This window comes from Phalaenopsis equestris, unplaced genomic scaffold (genome assembly GCF_001263595.1).
Source record: "Phalaenopsis equestris unplaced genomic scaffold, ASM126359v1 Scaffold218760, whole genome shotgun sequence".
Taxonomy (NCBI): domain Eukaryota; kingdom Viridiplantae; phylum Streptophyta; class Magnoliopsida; order Asparagales; family Orchidaceae; genus Phalaenopsis; species Phalaenopsis equestris.
Genome location: NW_018237177.1, coordinates 270264 through 288701, shown reverse-complemented (window position 1 = coordinate 288701; position 18438 = coordinate 270264). Strand labels below are relative to the sequence as shown.

Below are 18438 nucleotides of genomic sequence, written 5' to 3'. Positions count from 1 at the left end.
GTTCAGCAATCGCGAGAGAAATAAAAAGGTTTTGATAGAAAATTTGGTTTCGAAGGAGTGCCAGGGCAGACGAGGTGTTCGAGAGTTCGAGGTGCCATCGTCTTCAACAGTTCGAGTCGCCAGAGCATCTTCTTCGAAAGTTCGTCTTGGACCTAGGGTTCGAAGCGAACCAGGAGTAGACGCTGGTGTTCGAGAGTTCGAGGCACCCGATCATCGCCTTTGAAGGTTCGATTTCGACCTAGAGTTCGAAGCGAAGCAGCGCAGACGTTGGTGTTTTTAGAGTTTGAGGCAGTCGAGCATCGTCTTCTACCGGTTTGACCTAGAGTTCGAAGGAGCAGGCTTTTCCTTCGACCTCTGCATCGAACTCGAAGGAGCGGTGCGTTTGCTTTATTTTTGTAGTTTTTACATACATAAATATTACCTTACCAATGCATGAAAAAGGGGCAGGCTTTTCTTCAACGGTTTGACCACTCAGTTCCTGTGTATGTACATAACTACATATCTAAAACCTTAACTTCAATTTTTACATAAATACCACCTTACCATTGCTTTACCAATGCATGAAAAGGTGTATTTCAGTTTTCGAAAGTTAAAATGCTGATATTTGAAGTGATGTGAAGGATTTGAGTGGCATAAATGTTAAAAGTTAGGGGGTGTTTGGTAGCACACTTTTAATAGTATTTAGGCATGGATTTCACCTAAGTCCAGCCAAACACACACAAAAAAAAAAAAAAAAGACCATTAAACCGAACTCTCCTCGTTCCGCATCTTTCTCCCCGTTCGGTCTCCCCTGCGACGTAAAGCCTGATCTAAAACCTAAACCCTAATGAGAAATGTAATATGTGGTTTATCACTAATTTCATCATGCTGGATATTATCTTAATCCAGAACTGTTTTATAAAAATAATTTTACGATACAATCAGATGCACCATTGATAGAATATGTATATGCAGGTATTAGCAGGCTAGTGAAAGATCCAAATAAAAGAATGATAATAGACTAATAATTTTTTATTTATAATAATGTTAGTGGTCTTTATTCAACTGAGTATATCATCCATAATAAAGATGAGAAAACTCTAGATATGATTGATTAAAATTTTAATTTTTTTTTCAATCTTTAATTAAAGAATTTTTGTTTAATATGATATTATATTATAACTGTAGAGTGTTGGGAGTTGTATGGTGCATCGACTCCAACTTTACAAAAATCGGCTGGTAAAATATAGGATTGACTTGTAGTGCTACAAGCTGTGAATAATTGGAGTGTCTTCGAGCGTGTTAATAATTTATAAATTTTAAACATGATAAATAACTTATGTGTTTTATGCATTAAATTTTTTACTATTATTATTATTATTTCACAAATTCATACCAAAAAAAGAAACCGGCTGGAGAAAAATTACTTTAATGATTTAGTCTTCATTTAATACTACCAAGCTTTAAAAATAAGATTCAATTTAAGAGAGATTATTGATATGATTAGTTTTGATTCATTTGATGAAAGTTGCGAGTGGTTGGTTGGTTGGAGAAATGGAGGATGCTGATGAGCAACAATTTGGTGATGAAGATCTTGGAGACAAATTGAAGAGGCTTCAGAAGAATTTGATCAAAGATGATCTGTAGATTTAGCCGGACGAAAAAAAAAAGATGAGGACCTTTTACAATAATTATGAGTTCATCAGAAGAAGAAGAAAAAGAAGAAGAAGAAGAAGAAGTTATACCTAAAGGATAAAGAGATTATGTGAATGAAAGGGATATGAAGACTACTAATTTATTTTAGCTTATTTTATGAAATTTGAGATTTTTCGAATTATTAGCGCTTTCATTATTAAAATTGTTGTTTTGCTCTGCTCTTTTCACTTTGAAGTAAAAATAAAGTCTTGCATCTCGCGTTGTGCTTTGAGCTTTGATAACAGTTAGAACACAACCATGAGATAGGATTACTTGGTCATCTCGCGTTGTGTTTTGCGTTTTGATAACAGTTAGAACACAACCGTGAGATAGGATTACTTGGTCGTTCTATTTGTGTTTTGCTCTGTTTTTTTCACCTTGAAGTAAAAATAAAGCCTTGCATCTCTCGTTGTGCTTTGCGCTTTGATAACAGTTAGAACACAATCGTCGTTGTGCTTTGTGCTTTGATACAGTTAGAACACAACCGTGAGATATGATTACTTGGTCGTTCTGTTTGTGTGGAGATAGTCGGCCCTATTTCAATTTTCTTTATAAGGCTGCAGCTCTAAGCCGGAAAGCGGGGATCCGAAGAAGAAGAAGAAGAAGAAGAAGAAGAAGAAGAAGAAGAAGTTATACCTAAAGGATAAAGAGATTATGTGAATGAAAGGGATATGAAGACTACTAATTTATTTTAGCTTATTTTATGAAATTTGAGATTTTTCGAATTATTAGCGCTTTCATTATTAAAATTGTTGTTTTGCTCTGCTCTTTTCACTTTGAAGTAAAAATAAAGTCTTGCATCTCGCGTTGTGCTTTGAGCTTTGATAACAGTTAGAACACAACCATGAGATAGGATTACTTGGTCATCTCGCGTTGTGTTTTGCGTTTTGATAACAGTTAGAACACAACCGTGAGATAGGATTACTTGGTCGTTCTATTTGTGTTTTGCTCTGTTTTTTTCACCTTGAAGTAAAAATAAAGCCTTGCATCTCTCGTTGTGCTTTGCGCTTTGATAACAGTTAGAACACAATCGTCGTTGTGCTTTGTGCTTTGATACAGTTAGAACACAACCGTGAGATATGATTACTTGGTCGTTCTGTTTGTGTGGAGATAGTCGGCCCTATTTCAATTTTCTTTATAAGGCTGCAGCTCTAAGCCGGAAAGCGGGGATCCGAAGAAGAAGAAGAAGAAGAAGAAGAAGAAGAAGAAGAAGAAGAAGAAGAAGAAGAAGAAGAAGAAGAAGAAGAAGAAGAAGAAGAAGAAGAAGAAGAAGAAGAAGAAGAAGAAGTTATACCTAAAGGATAAAGAGATTATGTGAATGAAAGGGATATGAAGACTACTAATTTATTTTAGCTTATTTTATGAAATTTGAGATTTTTCGAATTATTAGCGCTTTCATTATTAAAATTGTTGTTTTGCTCTGCTCTTTTCACCTTGAAGTAAAAATAAAGCCTTGCATCTCGCGTTGTGCTTTGTGCTTTGATAACAGTTAGAACACAACCGTGAGATAGGATTACTTGCTCATCTCACGTTGTGTTTTGCAGTCTGCCCTATTTCAATTTTCTTAACACAACCGTGAGATAGTGATTACTTGGTCGTTCTGTTTGTGTGGAGATAGTCTGCCCTATTTCAATTTTCTTTATAAGGCTGCAGCTCTAAGCCGGAAAGCGGGGATCCGAAAGGTGTACAAATAAAATAAAGGGTGGGAGAAATTGAAAATAGAAGGCAGAAGAGTAATTGAGCAAGAAGCCCTAATTTTGATTTTGCTTCTTTTTTTTTGGTGCATCGAGGCAAGTTTGATTTGTAGATCACTATTTCTATCTTTATCATCTTGCTTGGAAAACAATCTAATATTTCCTTGTTATTTGCTGTTCTTCCCCAAATAATTTTCATCTGATTTAGCCCTGGTTTGAAGGTTTGGTAAACCAAGCTTTATCTTCCAACATATGAATTGCCGCAGCAATTCAAGCGTTTGAAATTTCTTCGTTTGCTATTCTGTTAATGACCAAATATGTACAGTTTTATTGTTTGTTTGATGTAGTAGTCTATGTGTTAGTTATCGTGGCTTGTGAGAATTTTGAAGCTATTATAACTTGAGTTTCATATAGTTAGTAAACATAAAAACTTATTTTTTTGGGCAAAAAATTTAAAGAATATTTACATAGATATCACAAAATTGTTTTATATTTACTTATTGTAATTTTTACATTTATCACACTTTACTCCTGCTTAAAAATATGCAATTCCTTTTAAAAAGTTATTAGTAGTGGCATTTTTTGTGTATAAAAGATTTGAGTGTTATAAATGTAAAAAATCATAATTTAGGTGTTAGATAGGTAATAACATAAGAATTATGTGGTATGTAACTGCCCCAAAAATTAGTTTGTTATTGTCATTTTTGCGTAATTTTAATAGGAAGATTTTAGTGCATAAACTGTACTGTACGATTAGTTCATTGAATAACTTCTCATTTTTAGCCCATGCACATTTGAAGGCATTTTCAATTGAAATGAACTTTGTTTGAAAATGTAGGCTTTTCTGAGGTGTGCGGTATTTAATCTATTGAAGTGGGTTACTGCTTTCGAAGATGAGGTAACTTACATTGTTATCAGTCTACAATTTTACAGATTATTCCTGTAGTGCTACTTATATATGGTACCTCTTTTTGAGTCTTGTAAACATTGTCTAAGTTTTCATTCAGAGTTTGGAAGTAATATTTTAAGTTTCTTTTATTATTATTATTATTATTATTATTATTATTATTTGTATTTTGGGCTGGTTTTGGATGGAGCCCAACCTCTCACAATTGTCATTCTGTTGGTTTTGGTCAAGTATATATTAGAAAGGTGGAGATATATCAACCCAATTCTAATTTTTTTGCCTTCCTATAAATGTAAGAATACTGAAAGAAGGCGAAGAATTACTCCATTTTACAACATCATGTCAAATGCCTTGCAGCATGATCAAGTGAATGATAACAATGGAAGCAGTGCTATTAGTAGCTTGCTATTTTGGATCTTCAACTGGAAAGAACATTTTTCAGAGAATTAAGGCATGAGGGACGCTGAAGTAGATTTTGGGCTTGAATTGGTAGAAGGAAAAAGTAGGCTTTCGTAATGCTTTATGCAGTCTATCGCAACAGTAAAAATCCTTATAAACTATATTGCCATGGTTTCAAAACCTCTTTGAGTGCTAGTTACTGCAACCGTTTTTGTAGCAGTTTAGTTACTGTTTAGGAAGACTGTTGCCGCTAGACTTATGGTCGCAATTTTTACTCCCTCAACTCTATATCTCTGGCACCATAACCACTGCCTTTCTGAAAGATCTGTGATTTTGCAGGAATTTAATCTGCTATAATTCTGAGATAATTATTGTTGTAGTATAGTGGCAGTTAACTATTGCTATGAACCATAAATGCATACTCTGTTGCACTTTTATATGCTGCAACGGTTTTTGTAGCGGTTTAGTTACTGTTTAGGAAGACTTTTTGCAGCTACACTTATGGTAGCGATTTTTAACCGCAGCTTTTTTGATAGAACTGTGATTTTGCAGCGTTGTAATCTGCTATAATTCTGAGATAATTGATTGTTGTAGCGGTTTATATTGCTACATCATGAGAGTATAGTAGTGGTTAACTATTGCTATGAGCCATAAATGCAAAATTTGTTGCACTTTTATATGTCAATAACAATATATTTCATTGACTTTACTAGTTTTCTTTGATGGTTGAGAAGATATCTTTCGGATAAGAAATGCAAAACTAGTCAAGAGATACATTGCTATATGTTTACATATATAAGAATATATAGAGGCTACAATAAGTGATTCTTTTTGGAACACGCAACTAATATTGGAAGATCAATTCACCTAGATAAAGGCAAAGACAATCATCAATATAAAATGAAAAATTAACATAATGTGTCACAATAAGCCTTATATAATAAAAATACACAAAATAATCACCTTGATTATAAAATATAAAGTGAAAAATGTGGCTGCACAATATCAAACATTTTATCCCATATCGTCAATCATCAGAAGAATGATTGCTTCCCTATTTGTAATAAGTCACAATCAATTATTTATATTATGATGACTAAAGTTGAATCAAATAATTGGTAACCAAAAAAATTACATATTTATTCGATTTGCTTGATGGTAGAAATTGTATCTACATTTGTTGTATGAATTAACTCTTCTTTGATCGTAAAGAATGTGTCTCTACCTTCAGTTGGGCAACTCGAGCAAAGTTTCCACCACTGTTGCTTTCACCTATAACGGCGGCACATTGAGGAAAGCATTAGGTTAAAGTGACTTTGAACCCCTACGATGCGATCATACTCTTCTAGAGTTTTCAGTACACTCTTAACCTTTGAACACCATTTCTTTTGCCTTTATGTTTCCATTAGTTGGAGTTAAACTTTTCTCATCCGAGAATTATACAAGCTTGCATCTAGATTACAGAAAGTATATAGTCAATTTTAAATAAGTAATTTGATTCGTCACTGCAATTACGTTAAATAAATATTATTCATCTCCCTCTAACTTCCCCAAATGACCATTGTCCCATCTTTATGCATTCTATTAACTCCATGACTACAATTTATCTTGAATAGCAAACAAAATTAAACAATATTGAAAATAATTTGTTATTTTGTATTGATTATATATTAAAATAAAATAATGCCAATCATTTATTTATGCCTTTGAACAGAAATGATCCGACCCATTTTACGAGGACATGTTTGCTTCATTATATTTTTAGTATTTTTTGCTACTCTCACATGTAATAAACATTTTCATTTTATTTTTTCTAATTAAAATTAGTTAAAAGATAATTTGACCTTATCTTCTTGTTGTGACTATTATGTCATAAATTGGCACCACTATGTTGCATCAACTTCTTCAGAGATGGACTTCATTATTCTCTCAGTTGGTCGACTGTCCTAGTGCTCCAACCTCATGCTTGGTTTATGCTTCTTCCATTTAACACTAAGGGTTATAGAATCTAAAGTTTATGTGACTAGAAAATTCAAGTTTTGACTGCAAATTAGATATTGATGGGAGTTATTAATTAATTAAAAAAAATCATATATGACTTAATATCATGAATTTATATTTATTTCCGTGAACAACTTCATAAATAGATTCAATGTCTTTTTTGCATCAATCTAGAATTGATATAGGGGTTTGTACAAGATCTCTTGCAATAACACCCAAATAATATTCCTATAGAATGAACTCTAGGATATTGTGTGGTGTACAATTACCGTTCATCTCAATATGCACTTGATATTGGAGTTATCCCAAACAATAACCAGAACACAAATATTATTATTGAAAACAAATGTTTGATTACAACAACACACTCTTGAAGTGGAAATACAACAACATATACAAGCCTACACAACTAAATTTATTCAAAGGTGGTGTTCGATTTGATGAGTGGACGGCAGGTGGATGGTGACGAGGCGGTGGATGGTTCTAGGAGACGGAAGGGGAAGTTCTGATGGGCTGTGGTGGGGAAAGAGGTTGACTGGCTGAAAAACAATCAGAGGCTGGTCGGAGGGCTGTAACAACAACAAACAACTAGGAACAATTGTTCGAGGTGGTGCGACAATTGTGGGGCATGCGTATGATTGCGAGACAACAAAGGGGGGACTGTCATGAAATTGCGACAGCGAGGGGGGATTGATGGACAATAAATACAGGCGGCTGGAATGAGTTGCAACACGGTGGGAGGTGGTCGGAAGGGATGTTAGCAGGTGGAGGAGGTGGTGGCTGGCAGCTAGAGTTGCAAGAAGACAACAGGAGTGTTGTCCAGGGGTTTCAACAATGAGAAATGGTGGTTGCGATGACGAGGGGGTGGTTGCGGAGGATGGGAAGTCAAGGATAATTACTCTCTTTGGAACGAGCTACAGTCGGATCAACACTCAACCATTCGAAGAAGGTCACTATCTTAGTGAGCTATAGCCGAAGCATCGACTGTCTTTGGATACAGCCCTGGAACGGATAAACTGGAACACCGACGGTTGGAATGACCTAAAAAACTATAAAAACTCGAAAGTGTAAAACACGAATAGCAAATATATAAGCCTAGGGTAAATAGAAGTGGAGCCCCTCTCATGAGGAGGTGGTAAATCCATGTATGGAAGGTCGGCCAGTCCTCATAATCTCTGTATGAATCGGTTCATGACGCCCAGGTTTCACTGCACCTAGTCTTGGTGGTGTGACTATAACAGGGGTGATACCAAAGTTAACCAAAATCATAATTAGGAAAAGTAAATATTATTACTGAAAGCTAATAGATTGTTACAAACAACACGTGAAAGGGGAAATACAATAACATGACACCTGAAAAATTGTATTAAGAATCAACACGACACATACACTCAAACTAGGGTGGATCTCGGTGTAATAGTGGCAATCGACAAGGATTTGGAGAAATGGTAGCAAGGGGATAGGTGGAACAATGTCTCAAGGCGGTTATGGGCAGAAGGAACAATAATGACAACGCAGGGGAAGTGTCGGAGCATCAACCAGGCTGTAGGGATGTGATTCAGGTGGCTGGAACAATAGTGCACAACAGGTAGGGAGGGAGAGGATGGTTAGATCGGGGCTAGATGACAGGGGACATTTGTAAAAATAGTGGCTGCACTATTTTTAGGGGACTACAAAAAGGGATAGGGAATTGGATGAAGGGGAAGCAATGTAGGAAGACACAAAGAAGTGTAGAAGAGGATAAATACCACCTTGGAAGCGAGATACAGTCAGAGTACCACTCGACCCTTGGAAGTGAATCATCACTTTGGAATGAGATACAGCTGGAGCACCATTCACCCTTGGATACAACAATATAAGGGAGAAATTGAGACGCCAACAACTATGCTAAATGAAAAATGACAAAACTCCATTCAAAGCTCTAATGCAGTACATATATGGGAAAGAATTAGAAAGGAATGAAGGAATAAAGGAAACATGCTGTAAATTGAAAAGAAATCAGGAGGGGAGTCGCTCGGTTCGAGTTGGGGTCATTCTGGGGACTCGTCTCTTGCGTTCAGGTTGCAGGAGTATCACACATGAGACGTGATCCCGCTTTTGCTTTGGACATCCAACGTTAGTACGGGAGGGTTGTTGTGTCAATATCTCTTAGTTAGGGGAGCTTAGACCTCATCCATCAAAGCTTTTGTCTTCTCATAGTATGATTTCAGGTTGATCACGTTGAAGGTGGCAGGGATGTCACAGTCTCTCGGTAAGTCAATCCTATAGGAGTTGTCATTCCAAAACACATTTTGGCAAACTAAGTACCCATCTTCTTTTGGCACAATTTGTGATGGTTTTGCATATCGACATAGATTTTCATAAAGTACTTCTTGAGTAATTAGGTTTGCAATTTGTTTTTGCCACTCACCATACTCAATTGGGTGTATCTGATAAATAAGTGTGTAAGGAGGAATCAACTATCAGGTGAAATTTATGGTAGACGGAGCAACTCTTACTTGCAAACACTTAGGAGAGACCTCTTCTTCTCTGGTAGGACTTTGATTGCACTGTAGAATTTTCTTCCCCATCATGTTTCAAACACAATTTTGAAATTTGTAGTTCATCCTTCTTTCATGATCACTGTGGGGAGGTACACAGCTGAACATATTTTAACACCCAGCTGATTTCATATAGTCTTTTAGAAGCGACAAAAAAAGCCTCATCTCTAACATGTTGGACCTTCCTAAGCAGTGGCAACTCAAGATGTAAGCTATATATCTGAAAATTTCAAAATCCTCTTATCTGTGGTTGCCCTTTGTATGGTATCGACTCCTCAAACTCATGACCCTTTTGGATATCTAATGCAGTTCTGCTGATGCTCTTCTCAACATCTGCCAAAATGTAGATCGAGGCACACAACCTCATACTCTGCATGAAAGCGCGTTAACTCGAAGTCACTATCTTCTAGAACAACTACTGTTAACTCAGTTGAAATCTCTCTTCTGTGTTCAACTGGAATTGATGGAGTCTCTTTCTTATTAACTGGAATTTGAGAATCCTCTCTAAAATCCTTATTTTCTCCTTGATCGTTGTTTAGTTTTTCAACTGCTCTCTGATGAGTGAAAAAGATCTTTTTTCTGTTTGTGTAATTTGATTCACTATGCTTAAACCAGTGGCACTTGAAACATTTCCTGTCTGAGACAGATTTGAGAACGCAGATTGGTTCCACCTATTCTGAATTTTGAATGATTTCCCCTTAAGCGGGGTTGGCTTGTACGTTCCCTTGAGTGTACTTTTGCTATAAGATCTGGAGTTGAACCTTGTCTGTAAGATGCAGTCTCTTCACTTTTGAAACTGGGGTCTGAATTCGGCCTATAGTGAGCTAGTAGGTACTGGTGCTGCTTCTTTCATTTCATCTTTAGACCAGATAGTGATCTTGTATTTTCCCTCACGCTGTCATATGTGCTTCAATTTTTTCCATCAAAGTAATGCACTCTTTTTTAGCTTGTTGGCGGCTAGTTTTATCATTTTGTCCTGGTGACTTTCTGGCACTCAAAGAAAATTTTCACGGTTTGAAGCCATTCAGTGAATTCGTCTGGATGTAAGTGGTTGTAAAAATGTGGCAAATTCATAGTTATTTCAAAATTTTGGTTTCTCAAATTTTTCATGTCAAACCTTTGGGGTAGAGTTTCTTAGACTATGCATGGTGGAAGAGATTCATTCTATTCCTTCAATTTAGCAAGCCATCGTTGTAGCTACGGATGATCCTTTTGAATTACCTTCTTTCAAAGGTGACAAATCTTTGTTGTAGTTGGAGGATTTTCTGTCGCACGTCCTCTATAGAAGGTTTCCAAACTTCCCTTTACATATTTCTCATAAACGACATCTTGACATTTCCTCATGTTTTGATCTTCGACAATTATATCTTTGATGGCGTGATTAGGGGTTAGGACGTAGGTAGGGGTGATGTAGGGTGTAAGGATGATTTGAGTGGTAAAGGAGAGGAACAAATTTTTAGTGGGGTGGAAATAGGTTTGGGTATGATGGATGTTAGAAACCCTAGGATAGAACTAGGGTTTGGCTAGCTCTAATGCTAAATTATATCGATGTTAACCCAAAATACAATAGGAAAAGTAAATATTATTATTGAAAGATAATAAATGGTTACCACCAACACACTTAAAAGGGAAAATACAACAACACGACATGTAGAAATTTGAAATAAAAACAGACATGCGCTAAAACTTAGATTGATCTCAGGGTGGTGGCTGTCATCAATGAGGATTTGGAGAGAAGTTAGCAAGGGTTTGGACAACTAAGGAACACCGACTTGGGGTGGTTATGGGTAAACAATAGTTAGGGAGGGAGAGTATGGTTGGATGGCAGGTTATAGCAGTAAAAATAGTGTCTACACTATTTTCTGGGGATTACAACAAGGGAATATCGAATTGGATGAAGGGGAAGCGATTCAGGAAGACACAGAGAAGAGTAGAAGAGGATAAATACCACATCAGAAGTGAGATACAACTGAAACACCACTTGACCTTTGGAGAAGAATCACTATCTTGGAATGAGGTGCAACCTGAGCACCGCTCCGACTTGGATATAACTCTAGAAAGGAGAAATTGGGACGCAATGACTAAACAGAACAGAAACACGATAAAGCTCCTTTCCAAACCTTAACACATATATATGAAATATCTAGAAAGGAAGGAAGGATTAAATGAAACACGCATAAAATTGGAAAGAAATTAGGAGGGGAGCCGCTCGATTCATTTTGAAGCCGTTAGCAGAACCCGTCTCCCTCGTCGGGTTGCAGGAGTATCACACGGGAGTCGCGATCTCGCTTCTCATTTGGACGAATTACGTCAGTATGGGAGGGACACCTGTGGCAAAAGGTCACGAGACTGTAGCATGGTTCGCAGAAATGGTCCCATGCCGAAAACTCCCGTGTTAGTTTCCTAGGGTTGGAGGAGCTTCGACTTCATTTCTCGAAGCTTCTGTCTCGTAATATTCAGGTTGGTCTAGTTGAATGCAGCAAAGATTTTGCAAGCTTCCGGTTAGTCAATCATGTAGGCATTATCACGCCAATGCATTTCCTAGTATGGTAAATAGTCATCCTTTTTGGCACAATGTGAGTTGGTACCATAGATAAATGAGTATTTTCATAAATCAGTTCTCGAGTCATTACATATGTAAACTATTTCTCCCACTTTTCGTGCTCTGCTTAGCATATCTGATAAATAAGTATGGAATGAAGAATCAATGGTGGAACGAAATATATAACAAGCTGGGTAACTCTCAATAATAACCACTCGAGAGATATCTCTTCTTCTTCTCTGGTTGGATCTGAATCCAATTATAGAATTTTCTTTCCCGTTAAAAGAGTAACACATTTATTAAAACTGTGGTTCATCCCTCATTTCTGGTCATCTGTTGGTGGGTACACTACTTAATTGAATTTAATATTTGAATAACTACATATAATCTTTATACTATAAATCACAAGCTTCTCATTTTTGATATGTTGGACTACTTTCAGGGGTAACCACCCAATATGTAAACTGTCGATCAGGATATCTGACAATTTTGTCAACAGAGGTTTTCCCCTCTCCTGTACTGGCTCATTACTCTTGCTATCATCTAGAATAACGCCGACTAACCCAGCAAGAGTCTCTTTCTTGGGCTCATCCAGAATCACTAGTGGCTCTTCCTCGCGAGTTGAAGTAGAGGCTCATCTCTGATATCTTCATACTCTCATGTATTGTTATTTATTTCTTCAACTGCTCCCTGCTCATTGAAAGAGATAATTTTTCTTGTTGTATAATCTGATTCAATATGCTCAAATATATGACACTTGAAACACATTTTGGCTGGGATAGATTTGGGAATGCGGATTGGTTTCACTTGTTCTCTATTTTGAACTAGCCTCCTTAAATGGGGTTATTTTGGATGCTTCGTTTTTTATACTCTTGTCGTTTGATTCTGTGGTTGAACTTCTCTTATAAGATGTGATAGTCATCTGGTGACGTTATCTCTCCTTTTTTGAAGCTAGCGCTGGATATCCTGCCTGTAAAAATTTTGATAGGTACTGACATTTCAACTCTCATTTTATCTTAGACCAAGTAGTAATTTTACTTTTTTTCTCGCTATCGAAGATTCTTCAAGTTCACCCTGCAAGAATATATTCTCTTTCTTAACTTTTTGACTGTTAATTTCACCATTCCCTCCATTGGGACGTCTTGGTATTCAAAGACACGTTCTAATGTTCAGAGTCACTCGATGTACTCTTTTAGATCCGTGTGGCCGTCAAAATATGGCAAATTCATTTTTTACTTCAAAATTTTGAATTCTTTGATTTTTCATGCCTTGTCTTCAGGTAGTGGTTCTTCATCTCTTAATTATGCTTAGTGGAAGGGATTCACTTTATTCTTTCAATCTGGTAAGTCACTGTTGTGGCTACAAGTGACAAATTCAGATTGCCTCTTCTCGAAGGAGTTAAGCCTCTATTGCGGTTGGAAGATTTCTCAACGCACATCCTCTATAGAAGGTTCACGAATATCTCTTTTCAAATTTCTCATAAACAACATTTGTCATTTCCTCCCGAACGTACCTCTTACAATTATCTCTTTGGGGTCGTGGTTGGGGTTTGGGTAGGTGGAAGAGGGTATATAGGGATGATGTAGGGCACGAAAAATAATTTTTGGGTGGCCTGTTTGAAAAATCAACGAAGTGAAGGATTTTGTGGGGGTGGGGTTAGGTATGGGTGGATGTTAGAAACCTAGGATATAATTAGGGTTAGGCTAGCTTTGATATCAAAATATATTTTTGAGTTAACCTAAACAATAAAAGAACACAATCTTTATTATTGAAAGAAGTATGCAATCACAACCACACACACTTGAAGAGGAAATACAACAAAAAACTCAAGCCATCACGACTAAATGTATCTAATGGTGGTGGTTGGTTTGGTGAGTGGATGACAAGAGTATGGCGATAAGGCGGTGGATGCCTGTAGGACGCGAAAGGGGATGTTGCGGTGGGCTTCAATGGGGAAAGGTGAAGGATTTTGTGTGTTAGGCTAGCTTTGATATCAAAATATATTTTTGAGTTAACCTAAACAATAAAAGAACACAATCTTTATTATTGAAAGAAGTATGCAATCACAACCACACACACTTGAAGAGGAAATACAACAAAAAACTCAAGCCATCACGGCTAAATGTATCTAATGGTGGTGGTTGGTTTGGTAAGTAGATGACAAGAGTATGGCGATAAGGCGGTGGATGCCTGTAGGAGGCGGAAGGGGATGTTGCGGTGGGCTTCAATGGGGAAAGGTGCAGGTTGGCCATTAAAAAACATCAAGCAGAGGTTGGTTGGAGGGCTAGAACGACAACAAACACTTGGGATCAGCTATTCGGGTGGCGACAACGAGCTGGAACAGCGGCAGCAACAACAGGGACTGCGTGAGATTACATGACAACAAAGGGAGGGCTGTCCCAGGGTTGCGACAACGAGGGAGGATGGCTGGAAAACGAAGGCGGGTGGCTGGAATGAGTGGCAACAATGTGGGAGGTGGCTGGAAGGGATGACAGCAGGCGAACGAGGTGGTTGTTGGCGGCTGGAGTTGTAGGAAGACAGTAGGAGTACTGTCTGGTGCTTCCGAAAATGGGGAAAGGCGGCAATGACAATTAGGGGATGTTTGAGGAGGATGAGAAGTTGAGGATAAATACTCCATCAGGAATGAGTTATAGCTGAAGCACCACCCTCATTTGGATAGAACCCTAAAAGGGAGAAATCGGGATACCGATGGTTGTCCTGAACATGAACGCTAAAAAAATTCAAAAAAGCTAAAATAGGAAAAACAAATATATAAACTAGGGTAAATAGGAGTGGGCCCCCTCTCACAAGGAGGTGGTAAATCTACATATGAAGGGTCGGCCGACCCTCAGAATCCCGCTATGAATCGGTCCATGCCACCCAGGTTTTGCTGCGCCCATTCCAAGTCGCTGGACTGTAGCAGGGGTTGCAGGACTATAGCAGGGATCACAGAGCTATAGCGGTGTTCGCGGAAAGGGTCCGATGCCAGAAGCTCCCGTATCAACACTTGTGCGTCTAGAGATAAATTATGAATGCCTATACATGTAGTGCGTCCCCTACGACTTACTTGAGTGGCTTGATCATCTAATAAAAGTGAAAAGAATACAGTGTTTTCTCAAATATGACAAATTCTTTAAAAGAAATGATTTCAAAAAGTACACATTGAGTTTAAAGAATGAATTCACATGCTTATAGGTCAAATTCCCATCTTTTATGCGAGAGTCTACTGCTCTTAATTATAAAATGAGCTCAATGTGGTCTCCAAGTGCCACCATACTTGTAATCTTGCAAATCAGGATGCACTGTAGCCGAATATAAATAAGATAATCTACTACTTTCTCCTCTCTTGGACCTGCCTATGAAAATAATCTTTATGACACACCTTTGTATACCGCCACCTGTCATTTCTGAAAATTTAAATAAAAAACCTTCTGTCAGCAACAATCATGCAAGTAAAAATAAATAATAACATAAGTGAGAATAAGAAAAAAGAAGTCAAAAAACATATATAACTTTCGTGACAATTTCTTTATATCGAACTAATTTTGTCTTTAATCTCTACTGCCGTGATACTTGAATCAAAGACATGTCTAGGTTAACCTTTATTATAAAGTTTTAATTTGCATTTTTAGAATCTTAGATATGGAACATGACTTTAACTTCTGAAGATAAAACAAAAGATAATCTTTAAATTTGTCTCTAGTATAAATTAAATATGAAAATTTCATCAGTGTAGCCAAATATTTAAAGCAAATGTGTTCTCAGTAGTCCTTCCATATTATCTATATTGCCTCAGTATGTCAATTTCATAAGATAAAACCAATACTTTTCTTTAAAGATTAATTGATGTTTGATATCTTTCACGGTATCGAAATGTCCATTAATGCATGCTCTATATAGACATAAATTATTTTTTGATGTATTTTAGCTCTGATTTGCGAACTCCAAAAAACCCTCTACTTCTTTGATGTAGTGTGACTCAATTTGGATTTTGTCATTCATTTCTTATCCATTTCAAGTGAAGACTAAAGTTTATAATTGAGGTCAAGAATTGAGATGCTTGAATAAATTAAAGAAATTAAATAAAAGAAATAAAATTAATTAGTTTCATGTCAAATAAGATGTTTAGAGGTTTGCATCACATCTTTTTTCAAAGATTCTTCTAACATGCAAAGAACTTTGATGCTTGTTAATATCTTGGAAAGACGTGCACAGCTGAAGTTAAGAAAATAATTTTGAAGAGCATTCAACTGATAAGTATTTGTTTTTTATTAAATTTCATTAAATGAAAATTTATTTATTCACATAAAATCGAGATCATCATAATGGATCAATATTACTTATTAAGATTTATTTTTTTTTAATTTACAAAATTTGGCTTGATTAATTTTTTTTAGCAAAATAATCAATATTTTAACATCATCCACTTAAGCATTCTACCAAAGTGCACTGTGTGCTTGTGTAATTACACTTGTACTTTGTAAAATATTCCAAGATGCTAATTCGGAACAATAGGATGCAGAGAGGAGGATTAAAAACCTGGCTTTACTTGACTATATGAAGTAAATACTTTTGGTTCAAATCCAAACATTAATAGATCAAATTGTTGGATGGCAATGAAAGAAAATTTATCATATTCAATATTATCATCATCCATCATTGTAATAAATTGGATTCAACTTTATGAAGCCTATTTCTTCAATCATTTATATTTAGTGCTAATTAGGGAGTTGAATAAATATATTTGCAAAAAACTGAACAGAAAGATAAAAGTTAAAATAAAACCTTTGTTAATTTCTGAAAAAAAATAATGATTGGAATACATGCATCTTTTTTCAATGCAATACCAAAAAGTTTTGACACGTAATATCAAAGTGATATGTTAAATAATCTTCAAACATTCATCTCCTCCCTTGAATATCATAGGCTAAAAAATTCAAGATCAAATAAGTTGCATAACACGACAAGATTGCAACATAAATTTATAAAAGGAGGCTTGCAGGACATTACAGGTAGCAAAGAACAATTTGGATTTATTAAACTAAGTTTCAAAAGTTATAAAAAAACATATTGTAGTAATAGCCCGACAACAAACTATTTGGAGTATCCTTAAAGGTGCATTTTACAATATAGACTCATGGAAACTTATTATATAATAGAACCCAGATAATCAATCCTATTATGATGAAATAAAATCAAATGCATCACCATCGTCATAATTAGGATTACCCTTAAGTATGTGGATTTGCTTTTTATTCCTCATTTCTTCATTCACCCTTTCTATGAGCTACTAGAGATATTGAATATTTCTTCATAGATTTTTTAATAAGTCCCAAGGATACAGACATTCCTTATCACGGTTTAAATACAAGTGATTCGTTGAATAGCTATTTTATAACATTGAATATTTAGATTTGTTTGATATAAAATAAAGCAATCTTTTGATAAATATTGACTTACAAGCCATATAAGTAATAATGTGTGATTAAGTATTCGTTCTCATTATTCAGAAAAAAATATGCTACATATATGTCAAAAGGGATCGAAACTAACTATATATGATTTGTGGTGGTGGCAGTGGGAGAGCTGCTTGCCCTGAGTTGTGATTGATTATTATGGGAGAAAAAAAATGAGCGAGATTGAAGAGCTAGCTAGGGCATTGGTGAAGCAAAATGCAGACGTGTTTGTTGTTACTATTAGTAAATAAAATTAACATTTTTTTTGTTACTAAAGGAAAGTTTATGACAGTGGTAAAAAGTGCAATGATTGATTTTTTATGGTTGTAGCTACATTTATACTTCTGCTAGAGGGTGTTTTTGATAGTAGTGTTGACCTCATTTTTAATGAGGTCTCTTCTTCTTCTTAGAGCCTAGGGTCTCTAGACTTAGGACTTCTTGTTGGACTCTCTTAGAGGAATAGTCTATGACTCGCACTAACTAGAAATTCGAGTCACTTCTTAACTCATTGCAGTTTCATATGGGCGGTTTTAAATCCTCAACGTTTGATTTAGTCAATTAAAACCAACATAACGAAACTCAAGTCGAGTACCCATAGGATCTAACATTGACCTGATTTTTAGTGAGGTATCTTCTTCTTCTTAGAGCATTGGGTCTAGACTTAAGACTTTTTGTTGGACTCTCTTAGAGGACTAGTCTATGACCCGCACCAACTAGAAATTCAAGTCACTTCTTGACTCATTGCAGCGGTTTTAAATTCTCAACGTTTGATTGAATCAATTAAAACCAACATAACAAAACTCAAGTCGAGTACTCATAGGATCTAACGCCTTAGGAAACTCATTGCGACTTCCGCGCACACACGAAGTGCGAATACCACAATTCATGCGCTCGATGCACATAAATATCAAAATGCATGTCATCTGCACCTATAGAAGGCTTCATGATTGATCAAATTTGAATCAATTGCTGGAATAATCAATCACGGAATGAAATTTTAAGGAAATATGAATTTGACGCGTTTTCGACTCGGTCGTCATCGAGGTTGATTGGATGACTCCGGATGACAAAATTGACTGCTCCAGCGCGTCCAGAGCGCCAATTTTAGCTAGGAAGGACATACGCATCACTACGATCCCCGACCCGCACAAATGACATGAAAATTAGTGCATTTAATATATATACATGAATAACTAACCCCACTTAGCCTAAATTCACGCACGCC

The 18438-nt window shown here is 36.3% G+C and overlaps 1 protein-coding gene across 1 annotated transcript in view; it reads left to right on the top strand.

Annotated features, from left to right (window-relative positions):
* The first annotated feature begins 7 nt into the window (after positions 1 to 7).
* Positions 8 to 18438, top strand: part of LOC110037328 (protein phosphatase inhibitor 2) — a 34122-nt gene continuing 15691 nt past the window's right edge. The window contains exons 1-2 of the mRNA XM_020741951.1: positions 8 to 376; positions 4207 to 4266. Of these exons, the coding sequence (XP_020597610.1) occupies positions 4262 to 4266 (5 nt within the window). The 5' untranslated portion in view covers positions 8 to 376; positions 4207 to 4261. The remainder of the gene's footprint in view (positions 377 to 4206; positions 4267 to 18438) is intronic.